The 15489-nt window shown below is 36.3% G+C and overlaps 1 protein-coding gene across 19 annotated transcripts in view; it reads left to right on the top strand.

The window, feature by feature from the left end:
- CLASP2 (cytoplasmic linker associated protein 2) overlaps positions 1-15489 on the top strand; it is a 178236-nt gene that overhangs the window by 64419 nt on the left and 98328 nt on the right. For all 19 annotated transcript variants that reach the window (XM_059939097.1, XM_059939104.1, XM_059939101.1 and 16 more), the window contains 4 exons: positions 5168-5247; positions 7520-7612; positions 10447-10592; positions 13384-13519. In XM_059939097.1, coding sequence (XP_059795080.1) covers positions 5168-5247; positions 7520-7612; positions 10447-10592; positions 13384-13519 — 455 coding nt within the window. The remainder of the gene's footprint in view (positions 1-5167; positions 5248-7519; positions 7613-10446; positions 10593-13383; positions 13520-15489) is intronic.

Here is a 15489-nt window from a genome sequence, read left to right as displayed (position 1 = left end):
GTTCCTGACATACTTCCCTCCATGTTGTTTTTCCAGCATTTATCTTTCTCTTCAGTGCTAGTCGCTTCATTGTAGCATGAGAAGAACCTGCCTCTTTCCATCTCTAAGACTTTGCTCTCCTTGCTCCTGTATCTGTACTTTACCCTTTGTTTCATTCACCATTGTATCCAGCACTTCACCTTATTAGTAGTTAAGGACTAAGTAGAATGGAGTTTTCTCTTTATACTTAAACCTTTTAAAGTAGTATTTGAGGATTTCTGAGAATGCCTCCTCTAGGCAGTCTGGCACACTAGAAACCATGGTATCTCCTGAATGACAGTACCCTCTAATGCCCCTTCCCCTCCCTCTGCTTCCCAACCAAGTGATTACCAGCTTAGAGTGGATTCTAGAGCAGGGATCAGCAAACTATAGTGCACAGGCCAAATCCAGCCAACTGTCTGTTTTTGTTTCACCCATGAGCTAGGAATATTTTTTACATCTTTAAATGATTAAAAATAGTCAAAAGAAGGATAATATTGTGTGACATGTGAAAACTATATGAAATTCAAATTTCAGTGTCCACAAATAGAGCTTTATTGGAATACAACCTTGTTCATTGTATATTGTCTGTGGCTGTTTTCAGGCTACAATGGCAGAGTTGAGAAATTGCAACAGGAACCATATGGCCCATAAAGTCTAAAATATTTACTCTCTTGTCCTTTACAGAAAAGAATTACTGATCTCTGTTTTAGAGTGGTTAGACAGCTGGGCAAAGCTCTTCTGTTCTGTTTCAGCCCATTAATATTTTCTGGTATGATTGTTAACACAGTTATATTTGAAAGAGCTTTAGTCGAATTGGAAGCCAGCTTCGCTTGTCCTTTCAGCCCAACCTCTACTTGTGCTCCTGCTCTCAAACTTAATTTATCTAAATACATCTCCTCTTGGTGTGCACACCCATTCTCCTTTTCTTGCAGTAATATTTGACATTAAGGCCCATTACTCTTGTTGACTGTCTTCCTATGTAATTCATTCTCCTTGCTGGTGCTAAAGGGATTTTATAGTATTTTGGGGTGAACTTTTTAAAGCTGTATCAGAAAATGGAGTGATGATTGTAAGATAAAACAGTTCATTCAACAGTTTATTCTTGGCCCATTACTCTTTTTGACTGTCTTCTTATGTAATTCATTCTCCTTGCTGGCGCTAAAGGGATTTTATAGTATTTTGGGGTGAACTTTTTAAAGCTGTATCAGAAAATGGAGTGATGATGGTGAGATAAAACAGTTCATTCAACAGTTTATTCCCTATGCAAGGATCCTTTTCCTACTTTGTAGGCCAGACAGTCAAAACCAAGGTGAGGGGAAACATTAGGCAAACATGGATTGTAAAAAGGTTTACTTGTAATACATGCAAGGTATAAACAAGGTTAGAATGGGGAGCTCAGAATGTCCTCTGTCTTTACACTATTCGTATATCCCAGACACTCCCATTAGCAGCAGCTCTGCTTAAACAAAGTGATTCTCCAAAGTAAGAGTGAGGTAGATTAGGGTTAAATATTCAGACCATGCAAGTTCTTACCAAATTTGGTAATGCCCATGTCCAAGTTTAGAGACCTAGCTGTCATATCTGAGAGTCACAAGGCTGCATTTATTGTCTCTGCATCTTCTGTGGGACTTTTAAAAGCCATTATATTCTACTCCCCCACCACTCCCTACTAGCTTATTTGGCCCTAGTCATAAGAAATTACTGCATAATAAAGAAATTATGATTAGAGTAAATTGTGACTTTCAAAGTTAGACTTTCCTGTGTATGTCCTTAGTCATTGGCACATTTTTCTGGCCTTATCTGGGATCTGTTCAGATGCTCTGCATCCCCTTGAAGGTTTTTGACATTGTGTTATGGCTGGCGGGTTAATGTATCGATGTTAGCATTCTGTTGTATGTATGATACCTTAGTAAACTGCATATACACTGTACTAATCCTTCATACTGATCTCCCCTTCACTTCTCCATTCCTCTGTAAAACTTTCTGTCTTCCACACTTTAGTACACTAAGGTTGTTAGCTGGCTCTGCTCTGGTACATCTGCCCAGGTCTCCTCTACCACTTGAGATGTATACTTTCTAGGAGTCGTTGTTTGTTCTCAAACTTGCCTAATGGTTGCTCTTATTATTGTAACAAAGTAATTTGCAAGAAGTGGTAATATAAAGGAACAAAATATGTTAATGAATGTGGAAAGAACTTTGTTTTTATGAAAACTGTGTTGAATGTTTAGGAACTGCTTGGTAAGGACCAGTCCCTAACGAAATTTCTGTTCAGTGGCTTAGACAAAGACAACTGGGAAAGATTGGGAAGAAATTGTAAAAATCTAGGCATATGCACTCCTATCAGAGGACCCATTGTCAAAAGCAATAAACCCTGCCATATTAAGAGATTGTAAATGAATGTATCTTATAAGATGTTAAGATAATATGATTAGCTATCTTTTTGTTTCTTTGCTTTAGCTGATTATTTTCATGTAATCAGTTAGTTACTAGTACTGATTATGGGCATGGGGTTGAGAGTTTTATTATTTTATTGGATTTTTTAATATCTAGGGGGTAACTATAATTTTTTTACTCTTGTAATTGAATTTCCTATAGCAAGCATGCATTCATTCCTCTTTTAGTTTATGAAATTGTCATTGCTTTTAATTTGCAGTTTTATATTGCCTTAAACTTTATGCTGTTCTGTGGTCCATCTCTTATTGCTGTTAAAACTCATATACAAAGACCTTCTGAGGTTTTTATTTGTTTTTAAGATACGGAGCTTTTTATACACCTTTGGAAATCCTGAGTATTTTTTATTTTTTAGGATGATTTTTTTTAAGTCCAGTTTTGCAGTATTTATATCTCCTTTGGTAGATGATAAACTTAATTGAAGAGATATTTTCTGTTTAATTTTTTAGCCAGAGAGATTTTTTAAGTGAATTGTCCATTGGAATGTACATCTTAGGTATTTGAAAACCACTTCATATGTTGGATTTTTACCATGAAGAAAATAAATAATAAGTAGAGTTATCAGCCAGATTTCAGTCAGAAGACAGAATCCACAAGTTATTTTTGCAGAGAGAATTTAATATAATTTGTTAAATGGGTATTGATGAATTAAGAATGCAAAAACAGAACACTAAAGTATCATGGAAGAGGCCGAGGAGGCGACCCTTCTGCCGGCTTCACAATCCATCAGTGCAGAGCCTTCCCGGCATTTATTCTCCTTCCCCCCCAGACAGGTGTCTCCTCCCCAGCTACCTATACCACAGTACTCTCAGGGGCTGTGTTAAGATTCCTTGGTTGAGTTTTGTGACGACAGTTCTCCGTGAAGCCAAGTTCCCTCTGTTGACTCTGGTTTCTCCACTGTCATTAAGAGCAAAGACACTATTTTAGTGTCTTCTGCACAACAATTACATATAGCAGCTGAGTACCCAGGAAATAATATTTATAATTCATACTACTTCTGTTAAACAACTCCCCTCCCTATTTAAATACTGGTTAATTTGAAAAAAAATAAAAATAAAATATAAAGTATCATGGATGTAGCAATCACAGTAAATAGCTCCTACCCCTAAAGCTGGAAGAACAAAATGAGGTTAAAATTATTGAAACATAGAGGCTTAGAGGAGAGGCCCTGCAGAGCTGTGACTTGACCTCTGAGGAGCCGGTACTAGCTGCCTGGTGTCTCTGTCAGGCATAGTGAGCTGGTTTCAGTGAATGTTAGAAAAACTGCTGTCTGGAACTGCTACTGAAATGAGCAACCTGCCAGAGTTGCTAGGGTTTTACTGACAAGAAGAGGAAGTAGTTAGGAAGGAGCAGGTCCCTTCTTCCTTCAGCTTTCATTCTTTCCACATCCCTACTGACACAGTTTAACAGGAAACCATTAGAATCAGCAGAAAAATGGTTTGCTCAGTCCTAGGCCCAGCATCACAATATAAAAGAGTGTATTTGGAGCTGAAAGACAATAGCTAATTATTGGCTCTTAAACAACTACTGCCTATTAAGTTTACTTTTTTATTGTGTATGTGCAATAAAAGAAGATTTGTTTGTATATTTAAAGTTAATTTCAAGACCCTCATTTCTTTCACATTTGCTTTCCTGACCACTGCAGCACATGTGGATCCTCTGCCTCACTTATTTGGCGTCTTTATTTATTTATTTATTTATTTATTTATTTATTTATTTATTTTTTAAATTTATTTATGGCTGTGTTGGGTCTTCATTTCTGTGTGAGGGCTTTCTCCAGTTGCAGCAAGCGGAGGCCACTCTTTTTTTTTTTTTTTTTTTATTTATTTATTTATTTATTTATTTATTTATTTATTTATGGCTGTGTTGGGTCTTCGTTTATGTGCGAGGGCTTTCTCCAGTTGCGGCAAGCGGGGGCCGCTCTTCATCGCGGTGCGCGGGCCTCTCACTATCGCGGCGTCTCTTGTTGCGGAGCACAGGCTCCAGACGCGAGGGCTCAGCAATTGTGGCTCACGGGCCTAGTCGCTCCGCAGCATGTGGGATCTTCCCAGACCAGGGCTCGAACCCGTGTGCCCTGCATTGGCAGGCAGATTCTCAACCACTGCGCCACCAGGGAAGCCCGCGGGGGCCACTCTTCATCGCGGTGCGCGGGCCTCTCACTATCGCGTCCTCTCTTGTTGTGGAGCACAGGCTCTGGACGCGCAGGCTCAGTAGTTGTGGCCTACGGGCCTAGTTGCTCCGCAGCATGTGGGATCTTCCCAGACCAGGGCTCGAACCTGTGTCCCCTGCATTGGCAGGCAGATTCTCAACCACTGTGCCACCAGGGAAGCCTTGGCACCATTATTGACATTTAGGGTCATATAAACTGACTGCTCAGCTTTTTAAATGTTTATCTTTTCACCTGTATTTCTTGTGTCCTTGCTCTTGCATTGAATGAGGGATGAGAGGGCTCTGTTCCTATAGTTTGGATTCTACTACCAGCCTCATCTAGTACCTTACAGAGGGCTAATCAACCACTGCTAAGTACCTTCTCTTTTCTGAAAAGTTGGAGATTTTTTTAATACCTTCTTATAAATTGGAATGTCTCAAAATTACACCTTTTTCATATCAAAAGAGTTAATTTTTTTCATGGTGTTCTTAGTGCTAAAGTGCTTAAAAGTAAACTTTAAAAGATAAATTTATTTTTAATTACCAGGTGCTTCTAAGGAAGGAGGTGCCGGAGCAGTTGATGAAGATGATTTTATAAAGGCTTTTACAGATGTCCCTTCTATACAGGTAAGGATGCCAGTAAAGTGGCATTCCCCATGAATATTGCCTATGTGCCTGTTCGTAATATTATTTATTTTTGTCCCTGTTTTCCAAATTCTTTTTTTCCTGAATTGACTTGCCAAACTATTATTTGTTGGTACAATTAGACTTCCAAGTGATTTTTTCAGTGAGGCTGAAACAAAATTGAATCCATATCATTGAATCATCTTACATTGCAATGTCCAACTACATCCACTTTTTTTTTTTAAAGGTGCCTGTGATACAATGTTCTTCCATTTTTTTCCCTCCTACCTTTCTGTCCACTTCATCTCTTTCTCCTTTAAAGCCACATCCTTCTTTACTTGACTGTTGAATACTGAGATTTCTTAAGGGTTGGTTCTGGGCCTCTCTTCTCGCTCTCCATTTCCTTCCTTCCTTCAAATCCATGGCTTTACTTCGTGCCTTTACATAGGTAACGCACAGGTTTTTATCACTAAGCCAGAACTCTCTTTAGTGCAAAAATAATTTTTCCACTGATTGTTTATTTGACATCTCCTTTTAGATGTCTCAGAAGCATCTCAAATTCAACGTGCCCACAACTGGGCTCATGATCTTCCCCTTTCAAACCTACTCTTCCAGTGTTTTATATGTGGAAACCTAATTAGTTACACAAGTTAGAAACCTAGGAATTATTTTATTGCAGCCAATTCCTAACTTAGTGGTATTCAAACTTCTCTCTGTATGCCCCCTAAAAGAATGTTTAAAAAATTATGTACCCCCTCACTAAAGTAAATTTTTGAGTCGACCCTTTTTTCCCATGTTAGGGGAGGGGGAGCCTGGCATTGTATTCCAGAGCAAAGCATCATAATAAGATTAGGAGTGGGAGAGGAACCTGCCTTTCTTTTTAAATATGGCAGAAGGACTTTTGTGAAGGGAAAGTGGGAGGCAGGAAAGGCTCAGAAGCCTCCAGTAATCACTCTGTAACAAATGTTTATCTGGTCCCCCTCCTGCCTCTTCAGCCTTGTCTCATGCCTTGCTCCCCTTTGTACTCTTGTTTTTGGCAAGTTTTTGTTTTAAGGAAAAGGAGAATTTGATGGCCGTTGAAAGTGAAAAATATAAATAGGGCCTATTTGATGGCAGTATCTGTTTGTACTACTCAGATGGTATCTAGGACCCCATTCTTTCTTATGTCTCATTTCTGGATTCTTCTGCATTGTCTTCCCTCATGGTCAGCAACATGGCTGCAGCTGTCCGAGCCTCACTCCCTTAGTACCCTCTGCCTCTTCCCCAGTTGACCATGTAAAACTTTGAAATTCACTCTAACTGAACTAATTTAGGTTTTGCGCCCACCCCTGAACCTTGACTGTGATGTAGAGAAATACTATGCACTGACAGACTTAGGCCTTGGGTCACTATCTCTTCCCCTGATCCCCTTTGCACTCTTTACTACTGTACTTGGCCTTCTTTCAGTTTCTTTCTGTCACAGAGCCTTTGCACACGCTGTTCACCACAGGGAAGGCTGATCTTTCTCTATTTTGTCTAATGATGTCTCCCTCATGCTTTAGCTCTCAATTCAAGCTTGACTTTCCTAACTAGTTCAAACCCCCTATTGTATGTATACTTTCATGGCAGTATGTACTTCTCCTTGGTGATACTTTCTATTTGCAATTTCATATTTTATATCATTTGATTAATTTTTTTCTTTCCCTGACTAGATTATAAGTTCCATAAGGCAAAGACCATGCCTATTTTTTGCTCACCATAGTGTCCTTAGTGCCTAGAATGTTACATCCCTGTTATGTGGATATTTGTTAAGTGAATGAAAGGATAATGGTGTTTGGCAGACGGTTAGCTCCAGAGGGAATAAAGCATGTAGCTCTCCTGGCTACAGTCTAGCGGGAGGGTCGGAGGAGGGACTAACCTAAAACATGTCCTTTTGCAATATTGTATAATAAGTATACGAATGCAATAGATATGTTATATACCTGAAGTCATTTTGAGAACTCAGTCCTGTTTTTACTAATCTGTAGGATATTTGCATTTTGTTTTTAAATGACAAAGCACTTTAAAAGTATATTTGAAGTTACTCATGAGTGGAGAAATATCCTTACCTGGGTAACAGGTAAGGAAGACAAAGCATTTTATTTTATTATTATCTATAATGTATTTTCATTCTCCATTTAAAAATGGTGCTAGAATGGGAAATAATACTATTACTGGAAAGATTATTTGAACATGAGGGCATAATTTTGCTGTGGCAAGAAATATTAATGTTATAATTTTGCATCTTTTCTTTAAGATCTATTCTAGTCGAGAACTTGAAGAAACATTAAATAAAATCAGGGAAATTTTGTCAGATGACAAACACGACTGGGATCAGCGTGCCAATGCAGTAAGTTTTTTACTTTTTATTTTCTTATCCCTCTCCTTTTTTTTTCAATGTTCTTTTTCAAAAACTTGGAAATTCGATAGTAGTACTATCTGGTATTTGCTTATGAAATAGAGAGTCTGATAGGTAACATTTCTTTCTGGAAAATACATTGAGATAATAGGCCTTTTCTTAGTTAGGGTCCATTTTTTTCTGTTTTGCTAATCAGGTGGAGCCTATCTCACCCATTTGTTAGTGTCTCCACTGTGCTACTTTTTGAGCTTCATTGATGCCCCGGGACCATGACTCTCCTTAGGGTTACATAGTTGTGGAGTAAAGGGAACCCTCCTGCACTGTTGGTGGGAATGTAAATTCGTAGGGATGGCATTAAATCTGTAGATTGCTTTGGGCAGTATGGCCATTTAACCGTATTAATTCTTCCAATCCAAGAGCATGAGATGATTTCTTTGAATCATCTTTAGTTTCCTTTATTAACGTGTTATGATTCTCAGCATATAAGTCTTTCACCTCCTTGTTCAGGTTTATTCCTAGGTTTTTTTTTTTTTTATGTGATTTATAAAGGGAATTTTTTTTTTTTTTTACTTTCTGATAGTTTATTGTTAGTGTAAAGAAATGCAACAGATTTCTGTATGTTAATTTTGTATCCTGGTACCTTGCTGAATTTGTTTATCAGTTCTAATAGTTTTTGTGTGGTGTCTTTAGGGTTTTCTATATAAATTATCATGTCATCTGCATATAGTGACAATTTTCCTCTTCCCTTCCAGTTTGGATACCTTTAATTTCTTTTTTTGTTGATTTCTGTGGCTAAGACTTCTAAGTTGAATAGAAGTGGTAGAGGCCATCCTTGTCCTGTTCCAGATTTTAGTGGGAAGGCTTTCAGCTTTTCACCATTGAGTATTGGGTTTGAGTTTGGCATAAACCATTGGCTGTGGGTTTGGCAAAAATAGCTTTTATTATGTTGAGATATGTTCCTTCTATACCCACTTTGATAAGAGTTTTTACCATGAATGGATGTTCAATTTTATTAAATGTTTTTTCTGCATCTGTTGAGATGATCATGTGGCTTTTGACCACATTGATTTGCGTATGTTGAACCATCCTGTGACCCTGGGATGAATCCAACCTGACCATGGTGTATGATCCTTTTTATGTGTTGTTGGATTCAGTTTGCTAATATTTTGTTGAGGATTTTTGCATCTATATTCATGAAAGATATTGGCCTATAATTTTCTTTTTTGGTAGCGTCTTTGTCTGATTTTGGTATCAGGGCGATGGTGGCTTCATAAAATGATTTTGGGAGTATTCCCTCCTCTTCAGTCTTTTGAAAGAGTTTGAGAAGGATTGGTATAAGTTGTTTTTTGTACATTTGGTAGAATTCCCTAGTGAAACCATCCAGTCCTGGACTTTGTTTGCAGGGAGTTTTTTTTATTGCAGATTCTATTTCACTCCTAGCAGTTGGACTGTTCAAATTATCTATTTATTCTTGATTCAGTTTTGGTGGGCTGTATGTTTCTAGAAACTTGGATGGACTTGTTTTTATATTTTGTGCTGTTTTAACAACATTGCAATAAACATCCTTGCACATATTTGTAACAATGGTGTTTTTATTTTTATAGCTTAAATTTTTAAAAGTAGATTGGTGGGTAAAGAGTAGATGCAATTTTATTTTAGTAGACATTGCCAAAATATTTTGAACAAATGTATTAGTCATCCATGATCTTAACAGTAAGAGCTATTACGGGGTGCTATCGAGTCTTTTTAACTTTTGCCAATCTAATGAAGGCAAATGATGTGTCTTTGTTGTAATTTGCATTTGCTTATCACTGGTAAGGTTGAACACATTTTCTTATATTTATTTTGCCCAATTTAATATTTGGTTATTTGTCTTTTGTACTTATATATTGCAGTTAATTTTTTCCTACCATATTGTAATTTTTTTTAGTTGTTTAGATGCCTTCTGATTTCTCTTCTGCTTATGATAGTTTGCATACCTTATATACCCTAAGATTGTATAACTGTTCTTTCAGATGTTTTTCTAACATCCACAGTGTTTTATTTTTATGTTTTCCATCCTTAATTCATCTTTACAGATATCTTTAAAAATTTAGAAAACCACAGAACTTAATATGAAGTTATACATAATAATGGGTATGATAGGTAAACTTTTAGCTTGTATGTGTGAGCACAGATGTGCACCTGAGTGTATCTCAATTGACTGATTAATTTTATTAGGTATGCATGATGTTTATATGGAAAACATTTGGCAATCCTAATCTTAAAGGTTTAGAAATAGGGAGAAAGAGCTATTTGTGTCACAAAGTAAGTGTGATAATGTTAAAATATTGGAGATGGTGATGACTTAATGGTTGATCCTTTTGATTTTTTACTTTTGCATATGGATGAATATAGTTTCCAAATTTGGTTCTTTTAAAAATAGGCTTCTTAGTAGATAGTGGTAATGGTTGCCCAGCATTTTGAATGTACTTATTGCCACTAAGTTGTATACTTTAAAATGGTTAAAATGGTAAATTTTATTTTAATGTGTATTTTGTGACAATTTTGAAAAGACTCCCTTAAAACTTTAAAATTTACTTACCTACTCATACATTACATGTCTATTATGCATATAATTAAATCTATAATGTTCTTTTCCAGAAAGCTTTTTTGTTTGTTTGCATGTTTATTTATAAGATACATTTAATGCTGTTAAAATGTCTGAATATAATTATGAAATATAATGAAAAAATTTTTAATTTTGTTCCAATAGTGAAGTTTAGGTAGCTTTTTTTTGCACTGCCACTTTTTAATGTCAGTAATGAAAATTCTCTTTATTTCAGCTTAAGAAAATTCGATCATTGCTTGTTGCTGGAGCTGCACAATATGATGGCTTTTTCCAACATTTACGCTTGTTGGATGGAGCACTTAAACTTTCAGCTAAGGATCTTAGATCCCAGGTGGTTAGAGAAGCTTGCATTACTGTGGCGTAAGCATATTCTTTTTTGTGATAAGTATTTTTTATGAACGAATTTTGTACTCGTTGATTCAGTGATTATTCAGTAAAGCACTAGCAGGATAACCCCAAAAAAGCATATATATGTTCCAAACATCATATATATAAGGATTAAACTTGTGTGATTAAAAAAAAAAATCTTTCTTAATAGCACTTTATACCAACCTTAAAATATGTTTATATGTCTAAAGTCTACTGGTGGATTTTTGGTCACTAACTCTGTGAGTATAAGAAGAAAGTGAATGGGTCTGAGAACTGGCTATATGTAACTTTCTCTTTGCTAATTTGGATATTAAGCTTTTTATTTCTGATATTTTAGCAGTTGTCTTGGAATTATAACATGCATCATTAACTTATCAAAGTCTAAACCTATATTGTATGTTTATATTTTTCTAAAATTTAAGGATGGTAGAACACTTAAACTCCTTTTACCACTTCTCCCGACCAGAATACTTTGTTGTGTATGTTGTTGTATTACTTTGAAGAGAGGGAACACAAAGATGCCTACTATTAATATTTATAATCTGGATTGTATTAGATGTCCTAGTCAAAACAGAATAAACAAACAAATAAAAAACCCCTCAGGAAATAAAAACTATGAGGATTGCAAGAAAAGGAACAAAACTGCCCTTATTAACAAATGATATAACTATCCATGCAGAAAATGATAAGAATTGATAGATAAATTATTATAATTAAGGGAATATATAGCAAGATTGCTAGATACAAGTCAATATACCAAAATAATTGAATATCTCTTGATAGCAAAACAAAACAAAAATCCACAAATTGTAACCTTCAAAAATAGTCTGTGATGGGAATTCTGCTTCTTGCCATGATGCAACAACTGGTACAGGATTAGCCCTCTTGCAGAAAACTGGAGAAAATATGTAAGACAACTATGTACAGATGATGGACAGCAGGCAGAGCAGGAGTGTAATTCTTGAAACAAACAAGTCAGTTGAACAGTATGATCAGCACAGTTTTGACCTGGATGCATTTTCTGGACCATGGAGAGGGAGGGAGAACCCAGGCAGAGCAAGGCAGTCTCACTGAGTTGAAGAAGAAACAGATTGGAGGTTCCGAAAGCTGAAGTGGCTAAAATTTGCAGTGCAAAACGCTGGAGAGGAGAGATATACAGAAAAAGAGCTATAGAAATCTGCATAGGGGATCCCATGAGTCTAGTTGAATACTAATCTGTGCATGTGGAAGGTACAACTCCCTGAGGACTGGAAAGAACTGCTGGAAGCTATAAGATAAAAAACAATTCCCAGAGTTCACCTGGGCCGGGAGAGGTTCAAGTTCTGACGAGCCAGACTGGAGAAACGTTGTTGAACACCCAGGGCATTCAGTAGAGACCCCAGAAAGGCTGTTGTATAGGAATAGGACTGTTCAGGCTACTCTGGAGGCTGAGTACTCTGCAGTACTCTCAGGCCACCCCTCCCAGTAAGCTTATAAAGATCAAGCTGATTTCAAAGTACATCACTGGCCTACCAGAACAAAACTCTTACACTCTTTAAAGGAAGACAGCAACATCCGGGCACAGGTGGCACCTCTCTGCTTCTGATTTGAGTTTCACATTGGAAAACTGAAGGTATAACTGAACACTAGTAAGTCAGTCTGAGCCTAAGTACCTCTTTGAACCAGGAACCTGAAATTCTGGAGCTAACTGTACCCCAACCATGTATTTTAGATAAGATATAAGTTATATAGAAATTAAATAATTCCACAAACATTGTCAGAACTGTAATTACAGCATTCTTCCTAAGTGTTTTACCCAAAATCATATTAAATTAATTAGCCTGGATTAGTTGTTTAACTACAAATTTGGAAAGAGAAGACAGACGTCCTTAGAGTCACTCAACTAATCAATGTATGGTAGAGTTCTATTTTCAATCAAGAATTCTGAAATCCTACACCAAAGATGTCAGGGAGTACTTGTGACCGAAATATTAATATTTCTCATTAATAGAAATAGAGGAGTACTGGGACTTCCCTGGTGGCACAGTGGTTAAAAATCCGCCTGCGAATGCAGGGGACATGGGTTTGATCACTGGTCCGGGTAGATCCCACATGCTGCAGAGCAACTAAGCCCATGCACCACAACTACTGAGCCTGTGCTCTAGAGCCTGCGAGCCACAACTACTGAGCCTGCATGCCACAACTGCTGAAGCCCACGCGCCTAGAGCCCATGCTCCACAACAAAAGAAGCCACCGCAATGAGAAGCCCACACATGCAATGAAGAGTAGCCCCCGCTCACCACAACTAGAGAAAGCCCGCATGCAGCAACGAAGACCCAACACAGCCAAAAATAAAATTTAAAAAAATAAAAAGAAAGAAATAGAGGAGTACTGATTTGGGAAAGATTTTACTTATTTGTCAAATATGTTGAATTTAAGATTGATATTGGGACATCAGAGTGGAAATATCCAATGGATAAAGACTAAAGTTAGTACAGTCAGAGCTGAGTGTTTTACCTGTCATGTTAATGGTTAAATTCTGAGATTAGATGACTTCTCCATTGCAAAGAGATGGTTAAAATGCCAAATTTCAACTTTGCACTCGACAGTAAAAGGACGGGGAAAAGAAGGAAGTAGGTAGTATCTGCACTTGCCTTTCTCTCTTTTGTTTTTCTGCCATTGGAACTGGTTAAAATAAAAATTTTGTTAATTCAGTAAAAGAATATTTTAAAACTGTATGGTCCTACCTGTATTTAATGTTAAATTATTTTTTTAAAAAACATTTTTCTGTCTTCCTTTATAGCCATCTTTCAACAGTTTTGGGAAACAAGTTTGATCATGGAGCTGAAGCCATTGTACCTACACTTTTTAATCTCGTCCCCAATAGCGCAAAAGTCATGGCAACTTCTGGATGTGCAGCAATCAGATTCATAATTCGGGTAAGTTCTTTTCTTTTCCTTTCTTTTCTTTTGTTCTCTTTTCTTTTTTCTATCTTTCTCTCTCTGTGTTTGTCCACCTCTCTGTCTGTATGTCTCTCTCTCAGTGTACTTAAATAAATCATTGGTATTTTTTTAAACCCCAAAGGAAAATTACTTTTGAATTACTTTTCTGATGATAAAAGTAATACACAGCTATTATTGAACATTTAAATAGTACAGAGGATTACAAAGTAAACATGCTTGCATACAGAATATAATAGACATAATATTCATGTACATGTGTGAGTGTGTGTGTGTGTGTGTGTGTATAACCACATTATAGGTGGTAGCAGGCAAATGTAAAACAATAAAAAAGTTAGAGACAGTGGTAAAAGATGACAGACAAATTCTTAATATTTCTCATCATCCACATCTTGAAGGTGCCCAAAAGAACAGAGTTAAAAAAAATAAATCTTCCACACTTGAATTCTGCTCTTCTGCAACTAACCACGCTAGCCATTCAGTATGTACTTTTCCAAACTTCTGTTCTTGCCTATACAAACTATATTTACTACAAAATGTAAACGTAGCATTTGTATTTTACATATATGTAAAAATAATGTTTTTTTACACTTTTTAAACTTCATGTACTTGGGCAGCTTCCCTTGTCCATACAAATAATTCCTTTTAATGTCTAAATCAGTTCTCTATTAAAGAACATAATATTAAATTGTCCTCACCATTCTTCTCCCTGAGGTTTATGAAGTTCTTTCTTTCCACCCTTTACCAACATTGTGCATTATTAGTATCTTAAAGGTTTTAAAAATTTAATAATTGAAATATTATTTCATATTCTACTTTGCATTTCTTGGATTATTAGAGACATTAGGTTTTTTTTTTTCTTTAATAGTTTTTCTTTGGATTGCCAGTTTATACTTTGTGCATTTTTTTCCTCACTTATTTCTAAGGCCTTTTTTATACGTTATAAGGACAGTCAGCCCTCCTTATCCATGGGTTCTGCATCTGTGGATTCAACCAACCTCAGATCAAAAATATTTGGGGGGAAAAAAATCCCAGAGAGTTCCAAAAAGCAAAACTTGAATTTGCCTCCTGCTGGCATCTATTTATATAACATTTACAGTAATTACAACTATTTACTTATCATTTACATTGTATTAACTATAATAAGTAATCTAGAGATGACTTAAAGTATACAGGAGGATGTGTGTAGGTTTTATGCAAATACTGCACCATTTTATATAAGGGACTTGAGCATCCACAGATTTGGGGATCCTCCCAGGGTCTTGGAACCACCCCTGTGGACACTGATGGATGACTGTAAATTAATCCTATGTTGCAAATATTTTGTGCCAGTTTGTCAATTCTTCAAATATTGTTTAAGTTATCATTTGTTATATATAGAAATTTGAAATTTTTTTGCTTTGAGACAATGCTCCTTTTGTGGTTTTTGTTATAGTTAAAACAACCTTCCTCATTTCTCAATTATAAAAATATTCAATTGTTTAAAACTTTCATGATTTTGTTTCTTAGGTTTAGATCTAACTCAGTTTTATTTCTGTGTGAAATACAGGTATCTAACTTCATTTTCCCCCAACTACAAAGCCATTTGACCCAGTGGCATGTAGTGAATTACAGTTCAGTCTTTTCTTAAAATACCACTGTTTTCATGTAGTAAATTTCCATAAATATATGGGTCTATTTTTTTAAATGCCTTTTCAGTTTCTGTGATCAGTTTGTCCTCTCCTGTTAAGTGATGTTTTTTTCTAATACTGCTGTACCAGAAGGTTTTTTCAGCAATTAAATCCAGTGCCTATGAAGAAATCTATGAATCTATCTATGGAAATGTTCGTTTCTTTCTGTTTTAATATTTTTGTAAGCTTCGCTAAATCTGGCACCTTCATAACAGTGTTCAAAAATAGTGGAAATTATTGAAATCTTTGTTTTATCCCTGAGTTTAATGGGAGTACTTT

This window comes from Balaenoptera ricei, chromosome 11 (assembly GCF_028023285.1).
Source record: "Balaenoptera ricei isolate mBalRic1 chromosome 11, mBalRic1.hap2, whole genome shotgun sequence".
Lineage (NCBI taxonomy): Eukaryota > Metazoa > Chordata > Mammalia > Artiodactyla > Balaenopteridae > Balaenoptera > Balaenoptera ricei.
The sequence above is the reverse complement of the archived record's forward strand: the minus strand, read 5'-3'. Positions and strand labels throughout refer to the sequence as shown.